General features: G+C 37.9%; 1 protein-coding gene across 2 annotated transcripts in view; it reads right to left on the reverse strand.

The window, feature by feature from the left end:
• The window catches only part of ADCY2 (adenylate cyclase 2), a 205,924-nt gene that overhangs the window by 25,883 nt on the left and 159,691 nt on the right, over positions 1 to 20,350 (reverse strand). For both annotated transcript variants that reach the window (XM_058825658.1, XM_058825649.1), the window contains exons 16-17: positions 9,897 to 10,034; positions 871 to 990 (exon numbers count right to left, since the gene is read on the reverse strand). In XM_058825658.1, coding sequence (XP_058681641.1) covers positions 871 to 990; positions 9,897 to 10,034 — 258 coding nt within the window. The remainder of the gene's footprint in view (positions 1 to 870; positions 991 to 9,896; positions 10,035 to 20,350) is intronic.

Consider the following 20,350-nt stretch of genomic DNA (forward strand, 5'->3'; position numbering starts at 1 on the left):
TTTCATTTATTAATGTCAGAAGTGATATTTTAACATAATTTTTTATGTAAATCTATCAAAGTCAAATTTTCGTAGATGAAAGAATTTGTTTTAATACTTTAAAAGCTATAAATCCTGAAATCAGAACACACCATTTTGGTAATTATTTCACCATAGAGACGAAATAAACTTCCTTTTCCTCCTGCTGCCACCAGCTGCTTCACCCAAACCCATATATTTTGACACAATATATGGCTTGACATTTTCAGCTGCTCTCTGGGACACAGGTCCCGCTTTTTTGCAGCAATGTCCTTCCCCCTCCTCTTGCATGTGCCATTGTGCTTTTGTTCACACTGAGACATCCCCTTCAGATCAGTTCAGGTCTCTTAAGCAGTTTATATAGTGGCACATGAGAGTTTTATTTCCACCCCTCTCACACCAGCTTTCCCAAAATATGCAATGACTGAAGTGTGACAATTTCACATTTGATGAAAATGGTGAATATTTTCAGGTCAGCCACCTGAAAATATTCCCACCATGGGAAACCTGCCTGCGGACTAACCTGGCTTTCACTGCACAGTCTGTTTTGCAGATGCTGTGTGTTATCTTGATATTTTGAAATGTGTTAGCATGGGTGAATTAAGATTCCTTGTTATTAGACTGTTTCCTGCTTTTTAAATCTGACATTCATTAAAACCTCTATTTTCAGAAGTGCTAATCTCATTTAACTTCCCACTTACTTCAAATGCAGTTGCAGCTGATTAAAAAAAAAATAAATCAAGTTTTACTGCAGTCTCAAAAATGGGTGGGTGTTTAACTTCAAGCAGATCTGGTAACAGTCAATTTAGTGTAATTGTTGTAAACAAACAAAGAAATGTGAAATGAACTTACCGGTAGGAAAAAACAGTTATTTTGTATACACCACCGTGTCTGATTACTTGAATTAGGAAAACTTGCATTTGATGAATTAAGAACTGAGGGAAAAGCTATCACAGAATTATCCAGGAAAAACTAGAAAAAAAAAAAAATCAACATATAATCTATTAGCATGACAGCTGTTTAAGGTCAAAATAGAGAACAGACAAATGGGGAAGCAGAGAAAGCTTTACATGTAACCATTTAACTTTAGTATTTTACTACTTTTGTATTTTAATTTGAAATAGGAAAAGGAAGATGACATACCATGATTACTCGTTCCTATATTCTCAAACAAAAATAAGTGTGCTAACCTTCATCTGACACTTCCTACTGGAATAAAAGACAAAAGCTCTTTGTTGTATTACTTTCATATATCAGAAGCTCGCACACCCAAGAGACATTGAAGAAATAAACTCAATATTAATAATTCCTGGATTTACCTCAACTGAATGTCCTATTTAAACAAAGGAAGAATTACAGAAAGAATATGGAGCCATTACTGAAGTTGATACAATAACATCATAATGCTGACATTAATATCGGAACTGATGGAATTGAAACTGAAAAGTGGATCCAGTTATATCTTGGGGCATCAAATTCAGCCAGCAATCACACAGGAAACCAACATCATACAGACCTCCTTGATGCAGTGATCCAGTACTTTCTTAACAATTTAGATTTTGGTGACTACATTTATTCCAGTAGTTTGAATCTCAATATTTAAGCTGTTTCTACATTTAGTCACTATTCATGGCCAGTTTGCTTGTCTTTCTTCTTGTCATAATCTCATCCTTTAGTTTTCACATAGCTTCTTCCTCTCCCTTTAGTTTTCACATAGCTTCTTCCTCTCCCTAGTATTTAAAGTCCTAATATTTAGTGTAATCTCAGGCTTCATTGTGCTCATCAATCTATGTTTTTTCTTGTTTCTTTCCTGAAAACAAGCTCTTCATTCCCCCAGTTAGTCTGGTAGTCACCCTCTGTACATATTTCTTTCAATTCAACCTTCTGGGTGACCAAAACTGCCAACACACTTCCCAGATTTTATCAGTGAGTCATGCAATAGCACTAATACAAATTCTGCAGAAAATATATTCTCATACATCCTGGAGTCACTGAATTTTTAGGGTTGGAAGGGACTTCTGGAGATCATCCAGTCCAACGCTCTGCCATGACACAGTCACCTAGATCAGGTTACACATAAACGTGTCCAGGTGGGTTTTGAATGACTCCAGACAGGGAGAGTCCACAACCTCCCTGGGCAGCCTTCTCCTCCCTCAATGTAAAGTTATTCTTCATGTTGAGGTGAAACTTGTTGTGTTTTAGTTTATGGCCATTGCTCCTCATCCTGTCGCTGGACACCACTGAAGAGAGCCTGGCACCATCCTCTTGACATCTGCCTTTGAGGTATTTATATGTATTGAATAAATTGAATATAAAAACTGTATTTATATATCCAGAACAATGCTCCTTTGCTCACAGCTACAAAACCTTAAAAGCTCACTGTACCTCATGCAGCTGGAGCTCAGACAGCACATGGACATCACCCCAGCTATTAACACCATGCTCAGCAAATGTGAAGTAGCCTTCCTTCATTGGGACTCACCTAGGAAAATGCAGTTCATACTTACCATGAGTTAAAAGCAGTCACATGGATGGTTATTGTGATTCAGCTGAGTTGACATTAAACCCACCTAATTAATTAAAATCCTGAACTCAGTGCCTATCCATGTGATGAGCTTCCAACATGTATCAGAATTTCTTGTCACTAATCTGTCAGACCAACTATAATCTTGACCTTTTTACTACTAAATTTCATCCTAGTTCTTTTTATTTTCTCAAATCCATACCTGACTTTTTCCTTTCTAAAATCCCAAGCCTTTCCTCACAAACACCGACTGTCACCTTAATTTATTAGTTTCATAGTCTCTCTTATACACTAAATATGAAAATCCACTCATGGTTGACCAGAGCAGAGCTCCAGAGGTCACCTCCCTGTCACACCCTGTTCCCTGCAGGTAGTCACTGAGTAACCCACCTCCAAATTCTTTCTCCATTTCTGTCTTTAAATGTTACAGAGGAAAGTGCTGTTACAGAGGAAACCTGAACTGCTCAACTCACAGCAACTAAACGTGGGTCAAAATGGTTTATTGATTTACTAATGTTAGATCTGGTCAGTCATTCAGTCACAGTTCTGGACAGCCAGGCCTTGGAAACTTCCAAGGATGGAGACCCACAATCCCCCTTGGCAGCAGTCAGCGCTGTTCATGCACAGTGACTCCTTTTATCTTTCTAAAGACTATCCAACCTCCCATGTCACCACCTGTGCTGAGTGCCCTTTAATATGTTTTATAGCTCTGCAGAGAAGAGTCTGAAGCCATTCTCTCTCTTAACTCCCCTTCAAAAGAAGTCCAAGGTTGTGGATTTGCAAAGGTTATCAATATGCCACCTACTACCAACACCAAGCTGGCACTCACCTGTGTTTCTGCAGTTGCACTTTTGGGTTCCCTTGCTTTGCCAACACAACTGTGTATGTGAAACTGCATATAATTAACCTGCCATCCGTGAACTACAAAGTCAGGATGAGTGTGGAATCCTTTGAATCTTTTCCCCTTGGGGAAATACCCCACGCTGCTACAGACGAGGATCAGTACCAGAAATAGAACCGATAAACCATGAAAACAGACCCTACAAAATGTTAATGAACACCTACAGATTTTGAAACATCCTTCTATAACTGATCCCAAAGAGCTCTAATGACGTGCACATGAAGGGAGTTACATGCATATCTGCCTCTTCCCACAGGATGTGTGGGTGAAATGCACACACTCTCCTTCTGGCAATGCAGGTTCCCCTGCTGGCACACGCTGCTGAAAGGAGATGCAGGTACTCAATGTGCACCTGTGCAGCTCCCTGCAAGCTGTCCATGCATATGCTGGAGAGAGACCCCTGCAGGTTCCTGTGCAGGGACAAACCTGAGCAGTGGTCCCTGCTTGTCCCAGGCCATTTGTGCAGGCAGCTCACAGTATCCGACAGGCAGGCTGCTCTTGCTGGCTGAAGCAGAGGTGTGATGCCAGAGAGGTGACCTATTACAGTGTCAAAATACTTTTTGACAGTCATCTGTTTCCACTCACAGCTCTCTGTCTCCTGTCACACATTTCCACATTGCCCAGAGAGGCTGTGGAGTCTCCCTCACTGGAGATGTTCAAGAGCTGTCTGGACACAATCCTGTGCCGTGTGCTCTAGGATGACCCTGCTTGAGCAGGGAGGTTGGATCAGATGATCACTGTGGTCCTTTCCAACCTCATCTATTCTGTGATTCTGTTTCTTTTATTCTTATTTTCACACTATTTCCTTCTCTACTTAAGGATTTTCTGAAATTTCTTGGTTACTTTTTATGCCAGCTGATGCTCATCTGCCTCTTTTGACTGGAACAACTTTGGACAAAAAATCCCCTTCAGACAGCTTTGAGGATTTACTCTCCCTCCCTGCCTCTAGCTATTTAATAACTTCTGTAACAAGGGCATTTGCCAAGAGAACCACATCCCACTAACAGTGCATATACTTTTTCTGTGGACATGAAATATTTAGTTTCAGAATTCCACTTTTTGCATGTCCCCAGAGCAAAGATTATATAACATAAAGAACTCAAACACAATTATATTACAGAAAGACATATGGCATGCATATTTATATATGTAATTTAGAATAAAACATTTTAATTTGGGTTTTGAACCTCGCACAAAGCATTTCTGGCCTATAAATGTTACCTGCATACACAGAACACCGTATGAAATATGGTATATCTATGCATATATTAATAAATATTAAAAGGAGAACAAAAAGGATATGGAAGTGTTGTCACCTGCCATGAGCCAAACAACACTTACTTCTGAATGATGTGTTTGCACTTGTCTTTCTTGTCTCTCATCAGTTACCTACATCTGCTATCATGCTTTGAAGATACATATTGTTCTTCAACATAGTATTTTTTGTAAGAGTAGGTTCAGTCCTACTAAGCAGTCACACCCACACAAATGACTCAAATGAAAGCAGTATTTTTTATGAATACCAATGTTTGCCAGGGAACGTCTGAGCATGCTACCATTACGTTCTTATTTTAACTTCATATATTCTGACAGTGTTTTCTTTTCTTGTGTTCACATGACCTGCAATCCTCAGCTGTGAGTTTTCTGCCTCACATAATGAAAATACCTGCTTTCAATGGGAGCCATGTGGTGACAGAACCTCCCTCAAAACATGGGATAAGCAAATTAGTGCATCTCTTTTGTTGTCTGAAAACAACAACTACTGTATTCACTAGTTTAGATCTCATTAGAAAAGAAGCCATCTTTCCCACTGAGGTATGAAAGGGTATGAAAGTACTTGGGTGTAGAATGCATATCACAGCTTCCTTTGAAAAATGGCAGTTTGTCTGGCAGTTGAATCAGGACTTTTATTCCCAGATCTTCACAAGAATGCCCCAAGAATAGTGTGAAGAATGACAAATTTCAGTATCATTCCCCCTTTTCCTAAGCTCAAAAGGAGAGGTTTAAGGACAGCCTGGAATGCTAAGTTCTTACCAAGACTATTATGTATTTTTTTTACCAAATAAAGGTGATGCTGAGATATTGATAAGTTGTAAAAGGATAATGAAAATCCAGAAGTACTGAAATGCATTTAGCAGAAACTTTAGAGCATTTTTCCTCTGAGTTGGTACAAGGCTTCTTAACATCAAAGTGCTCATGCATCTGTGTTATTTGGTGTCTTGTAGCATAAATGGACCAAATTAACGTTGCTCAATAATTTATTTCCTATGAAAGTTTGTGTGCCAAGTGAAAATGAATAACTGTCTTTGTGCAACCATGTATTCAACCCCTAGCCCCCTGAAGAGGCAATATGTAGTGGCAAGTCCCTGCCTTGTTCAAAGCTCCCACCAACAAGAAAGATGAGGAGCCTGCTGGCCCTTTACAGACTCAGACAGCATGATTTTTATATTTGACAGATATGGAGAAATGCTCATTTATAAAGGCAGTGACAGCATGACTCTACCTCTTCCCACACCTTTGAAAGAAATCAGAACTACTGTAAACATGATTTCAGAGCAGTGTCTCACCTGTTAGTGCATCTCTGGTAATCCAGTGTACCTAGACTGATACTTATTTTTTTTAAGTTCCTTAAATCCTGGAATAGATTTGTGATTGGGCCCTGCAAGTACCACTTAAACTACATTTCTTCAGCTGTGCTTTCTCCTTCCAACTCCCTGGCCAGGTCAACCTCTAGACAGTGTCTATTTATTCTTCTCAAAAGACGTGCATTAGGCACCATCCAAAACTGTCTTCAATGTGCCAGGCACTGTGGGATGTATAATTAGAGTGTATGTGCCAAAGAGCTTAACAATTAAAAATACAAGTTCACCAACAGAGTCAGCTACACTAAAAGGAAGATCTGTTAAAGAAACCAACTTTCCACTATGAGAATGAAAGCAGGTTTGATTAATTATTTGTCATTATTTGAACACAGGATCATTCATGACTTAGAGGGGGCTAATACTTGTGTCATTTAAGGCAGTTTGGGCTCAGATGTACAATAACCAATGGAACAAAAATACTCAAACCTCTCTCAGTATTCACATTCCTAAACATGTGTTCTTTGAGAGGAAACAGTCCAGTTGTTGGCATTCACTGGATGTAAAGATAGGAAAGCAAGTAATATCTAGAGAAGGGCCACAAAGATTATCAGAGGGCTGGAACACTTCTTTTTTGAAGATAGGCTGAGAGTTCTGGGGTTGTTCAGCCCAGAGAATTCTCCAGGGAGACCTTCCAGTACCTGAAGGGCCTAAGAAAGATTGGGGCAAACTTTGTAGCAGGGTCTGTTGTGACAGGACAAGGGGTAATGGTTTTAAACTCAAACAGGGTAGATTCAGACATAGGGAAACATATGATGAGGATGGTAAGGCACTAGAACAGGTTTCTCAGGGAGGTGCTGGATGTCCTGTTCCTGGAAACACTCAAAGTCAGGTTAGAGACGACTGAGCAATTGGATTCAGTTCAAGATGTCCCCGCACATGGTGAGCGAGGGGGGGGAGTGAACTACATGACTTTTTAAGATTCTTTTGATTCTTTTCAACCCAAAATATTCAATGATTCTATGATCCTGAATGTTAAAGCTGACAGTTAGAATAATTAAGACTTTGTGGGACAGTACAAGCCTGAGATCTTGTTGCTTGTGCCAAGAACCAGTCATGCATTTGATGCAGAAGTCACTGAAACCAAGAGCTGTCGCAGGACTCTTTTATCATGCACTATTCCTTAAGATCTAATGAATCCCAGAGGATGATAAGGCACAATCATTTGAGGTACCGCCTGCAGTCATTCATTCAGTTTTCAAGTAGTAACCCTTCACAATCATGCAGTCCTACTGTCTCTCTGGGCCTCCTGTATTGCTCCATGCAGGATTCTTTCTCCTGATCAGTTTAAAGCAGATCAGCTTGACAAAAACAGCTTTCCTCAGCAACTGATAGATGTCATACTGTCTATCTAGCACCAGATCTAATGCTTATCCCCTCCCTTCAGCTCAGAACTATTTGATATTTATGTGACATTAGCTGATTTTTAACTTCCCTTTGCTGATCAGGACTACACACGTCTCAAACCTGAACAAGAGATTTAGACATGAGCTGAAACAGCTAATTCCAAATAAAATTGCACCCCCACTCTTCTCCAGTCTCCCTTGACCATGAAGACTGAGTTTTACTTGGCATTTTGCTCTTAATGATGAATTATTAGGTGTGGCATGGTTAGACACTCTTTATCTCCATTAAATCTTAATGGCTACATTTTGCCTTTTGCTACTGAAATGGCTCATGGAAGTAAATGCAGTTAACGGACTCTGCTATTAAGTACATGCTGCTTGGAGATATAATAATGATACTTCAGAGTCTCTCCCACAATTTGCTAATGCAAAATTCACAATCACATTTAAAGTCATTTTTGCTAGTCAAACTACTAAGGTTTAATTTCAAGGTGGGAATTGTAGTTAAAATTACCATCTCATGAATATCATGGAACATGATTACTTGTAACTTTGTAACATTGCTTATAAGGCACTAAGACTTTAAAATACAGTCTATTAGGTATTACTGTAACATTCAGTCCACATAAAACTGGACATGAGCCAATAAAATTAAAACCTTTTTCAAAAAATTATGTACAGAACAACTCCTTTTTTTTGCTAGAATGTCTTTTACTGCTTGGAGGCCAAGTTTGAAGTGGGCTGTAAGCACTAGTAGAACTTTAGTCCAAGCAAAAAACAGTTGCTGACTATATCTCCTTTTACATTTTTTTACTCAATAAATAATCATATGCATGAATCCTAAATCAGTGTATAATTTAAACCCAAGTAGGTTCTTTATTTTCTTCTAATACATTGAAAGAGTTTAAAAAAAGAGAAAATCTAGCCTGATCTTCATTTTACAAGTTACTAAATCTCTGAGGTTTTTGCTGTTGTATAACTTTTGCATGGCTAAAGGTTATAATTCAAAAAGAGTTTTCAGCTAATGGACAATCAACAGCTTTTCAGAATAATTGTTTCCATTGCTAACTGCTTTCACTGATGAAAAGTCAATTTATATTCAGTTTTACATTATTTTCAGCCACTGCTTCTTTGAGTTTCACCTCTCCCACCCTTACACACTAAATTCACTTAGGTGAATTTTAGAGTTTGGAGATAGAATTGGTTTTGTGTTTCTCTCCTCTCCTTCAAACAAAGCAGGAAAAAGAAAGACCAGAAAACCAACATTAACAAGACTAGAAAAATTTAACAATAAAACGGAGAGAATATTCTACCAACTATTTCAAGTGTTCACATTTAAAAGCCCACAGTACATCATTTGGACAAGTTTAGTACTTAGTGTAACAAATGATTGATTAAGGGTCCCCTGAAGTATGGGAAAACAAAATAAAACAGTGTAGGCATTATCAATCTCTAAGTCCTTTATAAATCCTAAGTAACAAAAGTACCGGCAACTCAAGCAAGCATTAGGGTTGCAATTTCAAAAGCACTGAACCTCACTCGCTTGAAACATGAATGTTTATGCATTGATGTTGTGATGAAAATATTGCCTGAATAAATGTCAGAGTTCCCACTTTGCAGATGCAGAACTGAACTGAACACTTTCACAGGTTTACAAACAGAATCCACCTTAGCCAACAGGGCAAAACAAAGGAAGACTTTTGATCCCGTGTACTGCTCATCCCGTTAGACAACAGACATTTCAGACTAAATGAGATCATTAAGATTCATGCTTTAGGCAAACTAATGACAGATTTACTCTATAATTGCTTACAGATTTACTCTATAATTTACTCTATAGTTGCAAAGGAATAATAAAATTACATAAATTTTCTCTGTTAGGAGAGAAAAGCACAGGTTGAAGTCACTTAAGCAAACCTAAGCCCTAATGAATTTGTAGCTCAGTACTTTTGAAGTTTTGATGTAACTTTGAATTTTTTCTTATTTAAAAAAATCAAGCATGTGAAACCAATAATGTATACATTATGATAATTTTGGGGTCAGCAGAGAAGCATCACAAAACTGAAAAAGCTTGGTTTGTTTCACACAAAGTCTTCCACAAATCCTGTGAGGAGATACTTGATTGTCTCAGCAATGCTGCTTTTCTAAGCGATGCACAGATGACTAAGGGACTTGCACAATTCAAACCTGAGATTTAATTGTTTTCTGTTCATTATAAATAATATTTTTCTTTAACAAATTTAGCCAGGGTCTGAGCTCTTGTTGAGCATCCGGTTTGAAGAGGTCTCAATTACACAGTATGTTTTCTTTTGCTCTGCTTTATATTTCTGTCTCTGGCAATTACCACGCAGGTTCCTGGCATAGCAACAGGCCATAAATTTAACATCTAAACAAATACTGAATAACAACAACAACAACAAATCTTAAGTGGACAAAAAAAGAGGAAAAAATACCCCTTTTTCCCTTACCATGTTGAATACAGCCATGGTTAATATTATAGCAGTGGTTGTCAATGTCAGAGTGATCCTTGGCCAAGGACGGTTTGCAATTATTCCAGATGATTTCAGGATCCACAACAATGAAGCTGATGCTTTCTTGCTACATTGCTAAGTGCAAACAGTTTGGAAAAGAGGAAAAAAAAATATCTTTAGTATATTTAATTAGAATAAACAAGGGTAGAATTAAGATATCTTAAGACTGAGGGCAGTAATAATCTTACAGCATTGCACAGAAGTATTTAATTATTATAGTCTCTCGAGAATGACAGATCATGATTAAACATGAACACAAAGAAAACTTTATTTAAAATATCTGCCATATTATCACTTCCATTAAATAATTATAATTTGCAAATACCTTACTAAATATTCAATACATACTACTAATAATAGCAAAATACAGAGCTGACAGCAGTGTCATTACCTTTAACAGCATCAAAACCTTGAAAATGAACTGACCTGGCTTGACTGAATTGAAAGAGTCATGTTTAGTAGCCTCTAGAAACTTCAAAATGTAAATAATGACTCTGCAAAGTCTTTGACACAGAATAAAGGCTAGATGTATCCCTGGCAGCCCACAAAACAGGAAAGCTTTCAGGTTTTTCTTTCATCTTTTTGGAGTCTTATTTGATAATTATTTTAAATGGAAAATAACTCAGCAAAGTAAAACAACCTTCCCTAAAACTATCCAGAAGGCAAATAAGCATTTCATAAAAAACTGGATGTAAAATTTGACAAAAAATATTTAGTGAATAGAAAAATTTTCTTGTATAATGAGAAAAATTAACAATAAAAAACTCTGACTCATTTCATCTGTTTCTAAGAAGACATTGCAAAGTCTCCATTCATACATGCATAGTGCCTAGAGGCACAAGCAGCTCACAAAGAATAAACAACGATTTGTGACACATCCAATAAACATTAATTTTCCCAAAACTTTAGCAATGAGGAGATAAGGTTGCCTAGAAGCATCTTGTGCCCTTTCCAAATGTCAAATTCAGTTTCATGCAAACTCCTGTAAAAAAGGCAAAGAAAATTTAAGGAACATGACAATCCCACAAAATTAATTGGTTTTTTCAACGTGTGTTTTCTATTTACTTAATATCATCTGAGATGGCTTTACATATTGTTTTCACCCTTGCCCCAGCCATCAGCAGAGATACAAGCTCAGGAAGTCTCAAAAATGGGAACTCAAGCACGAAAAACTACCAAACATAGGACTTATTTTACAGCACTGATCTATTTGTTCAGGTTCAATAGCTATGGCACATCATGCTAAATTATACCACTACCCTACATGTGGGGTGTATTTTGCATGACAATCTTTATCATTCTGCACGTAAATACTTTGCTCCTAATTATACATTATTTGGACAAATTCACTGTATATGCAGAGCTTTTTCACATATTGTTTCCATTTATGACAGGGAGTTTTGCATACTGAATTGGACAGATTCTGAATTCAGTTCCAGGAAGGTCAAAACAATCACTGGAATCTTAAGGAGGGACAAAAAATAGGGAAAATATCAGGCAGTTTATATAAACATATGTTTATATAAACATATCAGTTTATATAAACATTACTCTTCTCCCTTACTAAAAACCCACCCAGAAACATAAACTCAAAAGATCTGCATTTCTGAACAAAAATTTCCTGCTCAAAAGCCTTTTTGACTCTCCAACCTTGTTCTTCAGTCCTAAGTACATAGCAAATTTCAAGATAATTTGAAACTACACATAGATTTTACAAAAAAGTTTGTCATCCGTCCCACTTCAATATAGTAAAAAGCACAAAGTATTGATTGCTGCTGTTGCTACAGAAGGGAGGTGTCCCGATGGATGCAGGGAATGGATCTGAGTGAAAATGAATCATTCAGTTATCTGTCTAGTCTGCCTAAAACCCAATTAGTCAGGGAGCATGGATTTATGGCAAATTAAAACAGTCATGAAATCGTGCCCCAATTACTCTTTACCTTTATTATAGCTCACCTGGAGCTTTACTACAACTTAACTTACGTTGTTCTGTGATTTTCTTGGAAATTTAAAAGCAGCTGGATAAGCTTAAATTGCATTAGACACAGAAAACTAGACAAGTACACTGAAAAAGCACTAGGAATATAAAATAGCTAAGAAGTTTTATATATATATATATATAAATATATATATATATATATATATATGAAGCTGTACACTGTGTTCTTTCTGAATTACATTACATTACAGACCATTCAAAGAAAGCCTTTAGGATTAGAAATTCCAAGAAAGTAAGCGAATGATAGAAATAAATTATATGGTCTAAACAAAATAAACTGTATTATGAATTTTACAGGGTTTATACTACCTGATGAGAGGCTAATCAAATCAAACACAAATGGTGATTATCAAAAGGGCAATGACAGTTGATGAGTAACATCATAAACAGAAGCCACTGAATTTGCTGCTTGTAAGATGATGGAAAGAGGTTGCTGCAGTCATGATTTTTGATGGGAAACCTACCAAGAACCTTCAATGAAAAATCTTCCTTTCCAGGATGCCCTGGAAAAAATCTTCCTTTCCAGGGTGATTCCTGCCTAAAAGGCTACCAGGCTAGCACAGGATAGTTAATTTTGCTAGTGGGCAGAAATTTGGAATTGTGTAAAACCTGATGGTATATCTTAAAGGCATTGTGGGTATGTGGAAAACTTACATGGCATTTAGGGGATGGGACACAGGAGAGGAAAGAAAAGCATAAACCTGGATCAGATATGTACAAATATAGGTAGATGGTGACAAGAAGGGATGAAAGAAAATGGATGCAGGTGAACACTTTTCTAAATGAGTCTATTGCATATTGTTACTGAACTCTGTCTCTAACCATCCTCATGTGTAGGTGTAAGTGCAGTCCTTATTCTGAGCCTGCATGCGTGTGAATAGCAGCAAACTTCATGCTGGACTAGATGGCAAGGGGCACGGGATGGTGCCACTGGAGAGAGATCACGTAGGTGTACAGCTGAGGGTGTCAGGAGCTGAGCTGTCTCAGACTAGTCCCCGAGGAGACCCACAGGGTGTGTGGGGGAGTGTGTGTGCAACCACAAAGAAAATTCAAACAGAACTGGCTGGCAAGCAGGAGATCTGAATTTGGAAAGACCCAAGGGTTGAGCTAGTCACTTTGCAAAGGGGACAGAGCCTGGGTATGGATATTGTATTGACTAAAACTCCACATGCCAGACCCACGAGTGAAAGTGTGCCTGTGGATCATGGCAGTCAGGAGGTGTATGTCCCATCAGACCTGATTCTCCAGAAAGAAGGAACTAGACCATCAGTGTAGATCATGTTTACATGGGTGCTGTAGGAGAGCTGTTCTGTCCGTGGGTCTCTGTGATTGCTCCTCTGTGTATAGTGTATGCCCATTTTCCTATTGGGAACACGTGCCCAGCCTCACTACAGGTTGCACGTCAGACTTCAGTGGGAGTGGGACAGGAGGATCCCCTCCCTGGGATTGAATTCCATCAAATTTTGCTTCAGTGGGTTGGGAAGGAGCACTTCCCAGCTCCTGACCTCCACTGGGCCCAACAAGTTCTAGCAGCCCTTACTTTCAATTTCAAAACTTTAAAAATTATGTCTCAGTAAAAAATGTAAAACCATGTTGGAAAAAAAAGTGTTTTAGTGTTGTGTTTTAGTAGCGCTACACAATGTCAATTGAGTTTTCTCTACTCACATAAACAATTTGTGTTATCTTAATGGTTTTTGTTATCTTAATTCTGAGGATAAAACTAACTTTCACACAGAAAAAAATCTCTGCTGAACTCCAGTATCTAAGTACAAGAATGTCAGCATCAATTGATGGTGACTTTTCAAACTTTTCTACTTTAACATCAGTGCTTCCAATTGTTAAATTTGAACTTTCTTTGTATCTGAAAGTAATAATTGAAAAAAATTATAGTATAGAATTGCTGAGACTACTTAGCAATGCCCATGCTGAGAACAGCATGTATTGCTGAGAACTCCCTTTGTTTTCAAAGTGTCTGGAAAACAGGTACAGGTTTATGTAGCTTCTGTACTAAAATGCCTTGCAATAATTCCAATTTTTCTTTGCTTACAAGATTTTTGAACAATATCATCTGACCCTGCTAATATATTTCAGCAAGGAGGAACTTATTGGGCTGAATCTCTACACTTCTTCAAATAATTTTTTTCTGATATCATTAAGGCAAAAAAAAAAGGAACTTTATCAGTTAGAACAGGCCTGGAAAACAACAGAAATTTCAGGAAACAATATATCATTCAGACAATGTGATTAATCAATAAGAGGGATTATTTCCATTGCTCTTCCTAAAATTACAAGACACTGATGGCCCTAGCCAGAAGAACAATGTGAGTTATGTTAAGAGTGCAACTTTAAAAATTAAGTTCTAGGTAGTTTTTTCCACTTGTCAAACAGAAGCACAACAGAGTGATGTATTTCTTACCCGTCTGTTAATGCACAGCTCTGAGTTCTGGAGGGGGAAGACCCCTGTTTATTTGGCACATCTGCCCTTCCCACCTTATTTGTTAAGCCAGTGAGAGTCCTGAAAGGAAAACTTGTGACAAAACCCTAAAAATTTTTAAGCCATTGAGTAGATATTCCTTGGAAAACATTAAAAAATACACTGTTGAATATTAATAATTCTGTGTGAATAACAGATTTGCTGAACTTCATTTCACTCTTGAGCAGTCCAGATCCAGCCCATATGTAGTACTACTGCAGCAGTTCAGTACTGCTGAAAATCTGGGAAATCCCTGGAAGCAGAACTGGAGGGGTGAGATTAATCATTAAAACCACTCTTAAAAGCAGACTTAGGCAGGTTTATTTTGCTGATTCCATCATACACTTTTATTGTGTTATGTCTCCTTTGCAATTTTCTGAATAAAATGGAGAATGAGATTAAAGAAAGAATCAGTTGTTGAAAGCATGCAAGGAGGATAAAACATCAGATCTCAGCAGCATTAGAGAGTATCACAATGTTTATTCTAAGTGGAGCTTGCAGAATATGGTTCAGTGTTTATCATTTTCTGACTAGAAATAATAGGTATTTGTAGTATGAGAGGTGACTAATGTATTACCTTTTCATCTGAACATGTTAAATCTGACATGACAGCACAGCATGATAATGAGTAATAACTTATTTTGAATCTTCAGGACATTAAAAATGTATCCTGTGTTGTCTTTCCACACACAAAACCCTACTTCAGCATTTAATAAGATGAATGCTGTCTTTCGGAGTGGGATCAAGGAACTGGTGCGAGAACTAATTGTGACAGCTATGTTGTAGATGAAAGACAGTGTTTCAAGAGCTGTCACACTTCTCCTTCAGATGCCAGTTGAGGTTGGAACATCTTCACTGAAAACTTCTTATTTACAGAAAGCCAGTGAATCAGATTTTCTATAGTTCTATTGTTGTTCTTTTCATTTTGCATTCAAACACAACTCTATATTTTACCAATATCGATGCTTCAAAGAATGCAATCAAGAGAAACAAAATTCAGATTTTTTACATGCTTGTTTTCTCTCAGAGTTGAAGAAGACACCAAAGTTCAAACCCCAAGAACTTGCTGACAGAAATTACATTCACCTAAGCTTGGAGAAGGGGGATTTTGCTATACAGACACAAGCTTTTACTTTACGTGCTTATTAATGCTCCTAATGTTGACAAAAAGGACCAAAGTACTTCTAAAACAAGTACTGTAACACCAAAATTTTTAATTTCATGGTGGTATCTGTAAGTCTAAGCCAGAAATTTTGAATCATACAAAATGCATCCAGGTGAAAAGTCTACTCAACTTCTACCTCATGCAAGTGACTGGACAAAAACTAGAATCCTGAATAAAGAAATAACAGCAAAAACTAAAGTCAGCATTACATTTTTAATTCCACCACATAATTAACAGTGTTAATTATCCTTTACAATAGGTCATGTTAAAATGGCCATATGGTTCACTTCAGCTGCGTCATTCAAAGGAAAAAACACGTCAGTATTCCAGGCTGACCTGGAACAGAGGCTGGACAGAGTTAAGAAGGAATAAAGTAGGTATTTATTTAAAGGCCTTCAAAGGATACACCTTGGGCAGTACAAGAGCCTGGCCACAGCTCTTCCCAAGATGGACCCGAGATGGATGATCGGTTTATAAGTTTTGGTCCATTGACATACTGGGGTTAATTATCCAATTACAGCTTCAAGTTATGAAGTCCCATCTTCCCAATTTGCTCTCCTCAATTTGCCATTGTTTACACTTTTTGTGCCCCAAGCTGTGACTAAGTCCTTGGCTCTCGGGGTGGAAAAGGATTGTTTTGTCTAACTAAACTGTGGAGAGAATTTGGTAACAGGCTATATAAAGTTCAGAGTCACACACTAGGGCAGTGCAGAATCTGAAAAATATGAAAACTTAAGGCATCATTTCCCCACCATAGAGGCTTGACAAAGCCTTTACCTTGTCACGTCTCTATTCTAAATGTCTGTTAATAATGGGTAATTAATAATAGATACATTCTAACAACAGTGACTATCTAACAGTAAATACAAATATGCCTTTAGGCAGTCAGAGTTCAGTCCTGGCACTTCCTGTGCTGCTTTCCTCACTCAAGAAAACATACAATCACTGTGTTATCTGCTACTTTAAGATGTTCTCAGTCCCTCCCATCAAGGTTTTAATTTTTCTCAGGAAATATTTAAGGGCCACTAGTTTTGAGAAGAATCAAACCTGAATGACATTTTAAGAACAATGCTCAGGGCACTGAATTAGAGGAAGGATTTCCAAATGCTGCATTCTACATTGGCCAAGTCTTGACCTCCAAGTGAGATTGTACCATCCAAAATCTGTCTCACACAACAGGAGCTCTGATCTGAGCCTATATTCCAGTATTAGCACATCACAGGTATCAGCTCTCAGGTAATACATGTACAGACCACTAAAAACAATCTGGATGCTTTCTGTTTTCCTGCCTTTTTAATAATGATAGGAAAAATTGTTTTTACACTTGGAAGCACAGTTGGGTATTTGAAATTAACTTACAATCTCATCATGGGCAAAAAACACTAAAGGGCAGCATTGTTAGATTTAAAGAATTATTAAAAGAGAATTTTTGGCAAATTAGACATAAAGAATGTGGCTTTCACCAAGTTAGGAAATTCTTCAGCTGGCTTCAATCATGTAACTAATGTTGTAAACATGTAACTCAGGAGGCTGAGTGAGAAGGATTTTTGTTAATGGCATCAGTACACTTAGAACAATTCCTGAAGTCTGAACATGGTACTTAACTAAGTGGTGATGAATTTGCTGTTGTAGTGCCTCTGCTAGAGACTCATCAGAATGACTTTTAGGATTGATGAGCCTCCTTCATGGACCCTGTTGTAGGTGCCAAAGTGCCTCTTTAGGTTTTCCTTGCCTAAACATCCCTGTTTTAATCTTCATTTACAGGCAAAGCCTTACTATTGAAGAAATGAAAGGGCCTACATCTTTCATCTATATCTGCATTAAAAGACACTTATTTCAAAGGTAAAATTCCAGATTGAAAATAATTTCCAAGTAGTGCTGGTGCTAACATTCCTCTCCTTACAGAGCTTTTAAATATCTTATGTGTACGCTTTAGTTATGACGCTACCTAAGTACCAATGCCAATTACTTTAGAATGAAATACAAACCCCTGCGGAAAAAAGGTAAAGAACACTCTGTATGCAGTGATGTGGTGTAAATTACGTGCCCTCTTCTAGCAGGAATAGGGCTCATGTACTGGCTGCCCTTTGTCAGAGACTTCAGTAACCTCAAATCAGACCATCTTTCTCGACTGTGAAGCCAATTATTTTCTGCTGTCTATTCTGTTGGTAGTGTGTTCTTCTAATTCCATTATTCAATTGGGCATCTAAGAGAGACTATAAACATGTCCAAATGAGACGACATTAATTCTATCTTCTCTGTTAAGTAGTCAAGTTTGCAAGGTATAAATATATGCAAAAAAAAATTCATAATAATAAAATGTTACTGGCACAAAGACAATGTCACATCAATTAAGTGCAAGTATGTCCCAGGTAATGCAAGCAGATTTTTGAGACAGTGCATAAAGAACAACGCATAAATAACATCTGCTTGAGATTAATACTTCTTTGGTCAGCTACCTCAGCTACTTCAAAGATCTTTCTGCTGCATGCTTAGTGTGGTTTTTTCCCACTGAATGCATTACATTTTCCAAGGTATCATTTAGGTACCAGATGATTGCTTCCTTGCATTCACAGCGGGAGGTAAAACACATCTAACACTTACCAGGTCTGAGGCATTTCTCATGCATTCTATGAACTCATCTGTACTTCAAGAAGATAAAGGGACACAGAAAAAAAATGAGCTAAAGGACAATCACCGTCCTCTATCCCTCTATCTGGGAAAGAAACTCTTCAAGGAAAAATCAAAGAAAATATTCAAAATTAATTAAAAAGAAAGGCCTACATTTAAAATATGAAAAAATAAGATAAGAATTATCTTTATAACAAAAAATACTCACACTCTTTAAGATTGAGTATCTCTGAATACTGTGACTATGAAAAAAAACCAAAACATATTAAAAAATTAATAGGCACAAAAAATAATTAGAATATAGATGGTATAAATTCCTTTCAAGTTTCAGGATATATGCCATTTTAGCTAGGATTGAGCAAGGTTTAATGCCTATGGGCAAATGACTGTTTCCGTGAGAACTGTCAGCTATCCCTGCCCTTGGCCTGTTTGCCCAAGACCAGCAGGGGATGCCACAAAGACAGGCTCTGGAAGTCTGTAACCTCCTTATTTGTGCTGCTACGGTGCTGCATCATTTGATGGAAAGATTCCTATTCTTCTCTAATGGCTGAATTATCACTTCACCCCAGACTGAGCTGGGCCATGCTGCAGTGCTGCTGAACAGCAGAATCAATTAATAAACTCAGAGTGAAACAGTGAGCATAAATCTATTCTTACAATATTGCAATTAAATTCCATAAAAGCTAGTAATTTTAGCATTACAGTCTGGATTGAGTTTTTTTGTTTTGCCAATGAAATGAAAATAAAACAGAGAAAATTGTTCAGTGTTGGTTTTTGGGGGACTTACTCTGTGGTGGTTACAGCCATTTGGAATAGGTGAAGACTGAGAATGCAGAGTGTCAAAAGTACTAAGACAAGCACATATAACACAGTGATATCCAAGTGTCCTAAACTGAACTTAGATTTTGCTGTCTCTACTGGCATTTCAGGTCCCACTCTAAATCTTGTAAGAATCCTGTAAACATTTGACTGCTACTGCAGTTCTGGAGCTCAGGTTGTTGGTGAGGCCTGACCCTGGCTGGGCTCCTTGGGAACACCAGACAGAGCAAGAGTAAGCCCAAAATGCTGGGCAGAGGGAGGAGGAGGAAACACAAAAGGAGAAACAGAAGAGGAAACCCCAAGGCTGGAGGAGCAGCCCCTCCATGCTGGAGCAGATGACCATACTGCAGCTCATGGAAGACCTGTGCTGGAGCAGCTGATGTTCCTGAAGGAACTGCAGCCTATGGAGTCCTTAAAATTGAGTAGGGCGGAATTGGAAAAGGAAGGAGCAGCAGAGAGGAATGTCTATTCACCAACCACTCTCCCCTACTTGTACTGGCTGACAGAAGGTAGAGGACTCTGGAGAAGAGGAGTGAAGGTAAATTTGGGAAAGGGAGGTGTAATGGTGTGGCTTTAATGTTTGGTTTTGTTTCTTACAACACCAATCTATCCTAATTGGCAATAAATGTCAGCAATTATCCCCAAGTTCAGTCTTCATTTTCTCTGAAAATAACTGGTCAGTGATCTCCCTGCCTTACCTCAAGCCATGAGCTTTCTTATTGTATTGTCCTACCCCATCCTTCTGAGCGAGGCAGAGTGAGTGAGCAGCTGGCTGAGTGCCTGGTAGTTAACTCACCCCATTTCATCTCTCAGGATCAGACAGGCACAAAACATTCTCAGGTTTTTTGGTGCATTTTTAGCTGAGAGATATTTGGTGATTTTAAACTCTGTAATTGTGTGCAAGGGCATGTACACACAAGCAAGTCTACATTTACTACATGCTTTCTACAAGGGAATCCAAAATGTACTTCTTTAGAAAAAGAGGAGTGAAAAACCCCAAACAAACCCAAACCTATTCAGCCTTAGGATGATAAAGCCTGATTACTGTAACAGTTGCACTGTTGCGTGAAAATTCAGATATCACTATTCGTTTCTTTGAAATTTTAGACTTTTTCTTTTAAAACAAAACCATTTACAGTAATGGGTCAGATAGTGCAATAAATATGCTACCAAAATATAACATAGGGTGTCGCTGTGGTTAAAGCTGCAAAACAATGCTTGGATTTTGACACAAAGGAAGAAATCTTAGGGAGAGAACAAGGGAATGGCAAACCTATTGCTTGTTCTGTTAGCTGTTTCCCACC

The sequence above is a fragment of the Ammospiza caudacuta genome, chromosome 1 (genome assembly GCF_027887145.1).
Source record: "Ammospiza caudacuta isolate bAmmCau1 chromosome 1, bAmmCau1.pri, whole genome shotgun sequence".
In the NCBI taxonomy this organism is placed as follows: Eukaryota; Metazoa; Chordata; class Aves; order Passeriformes; family Passerellidae; genus Ammospiza; species Ammospiza caudacuta.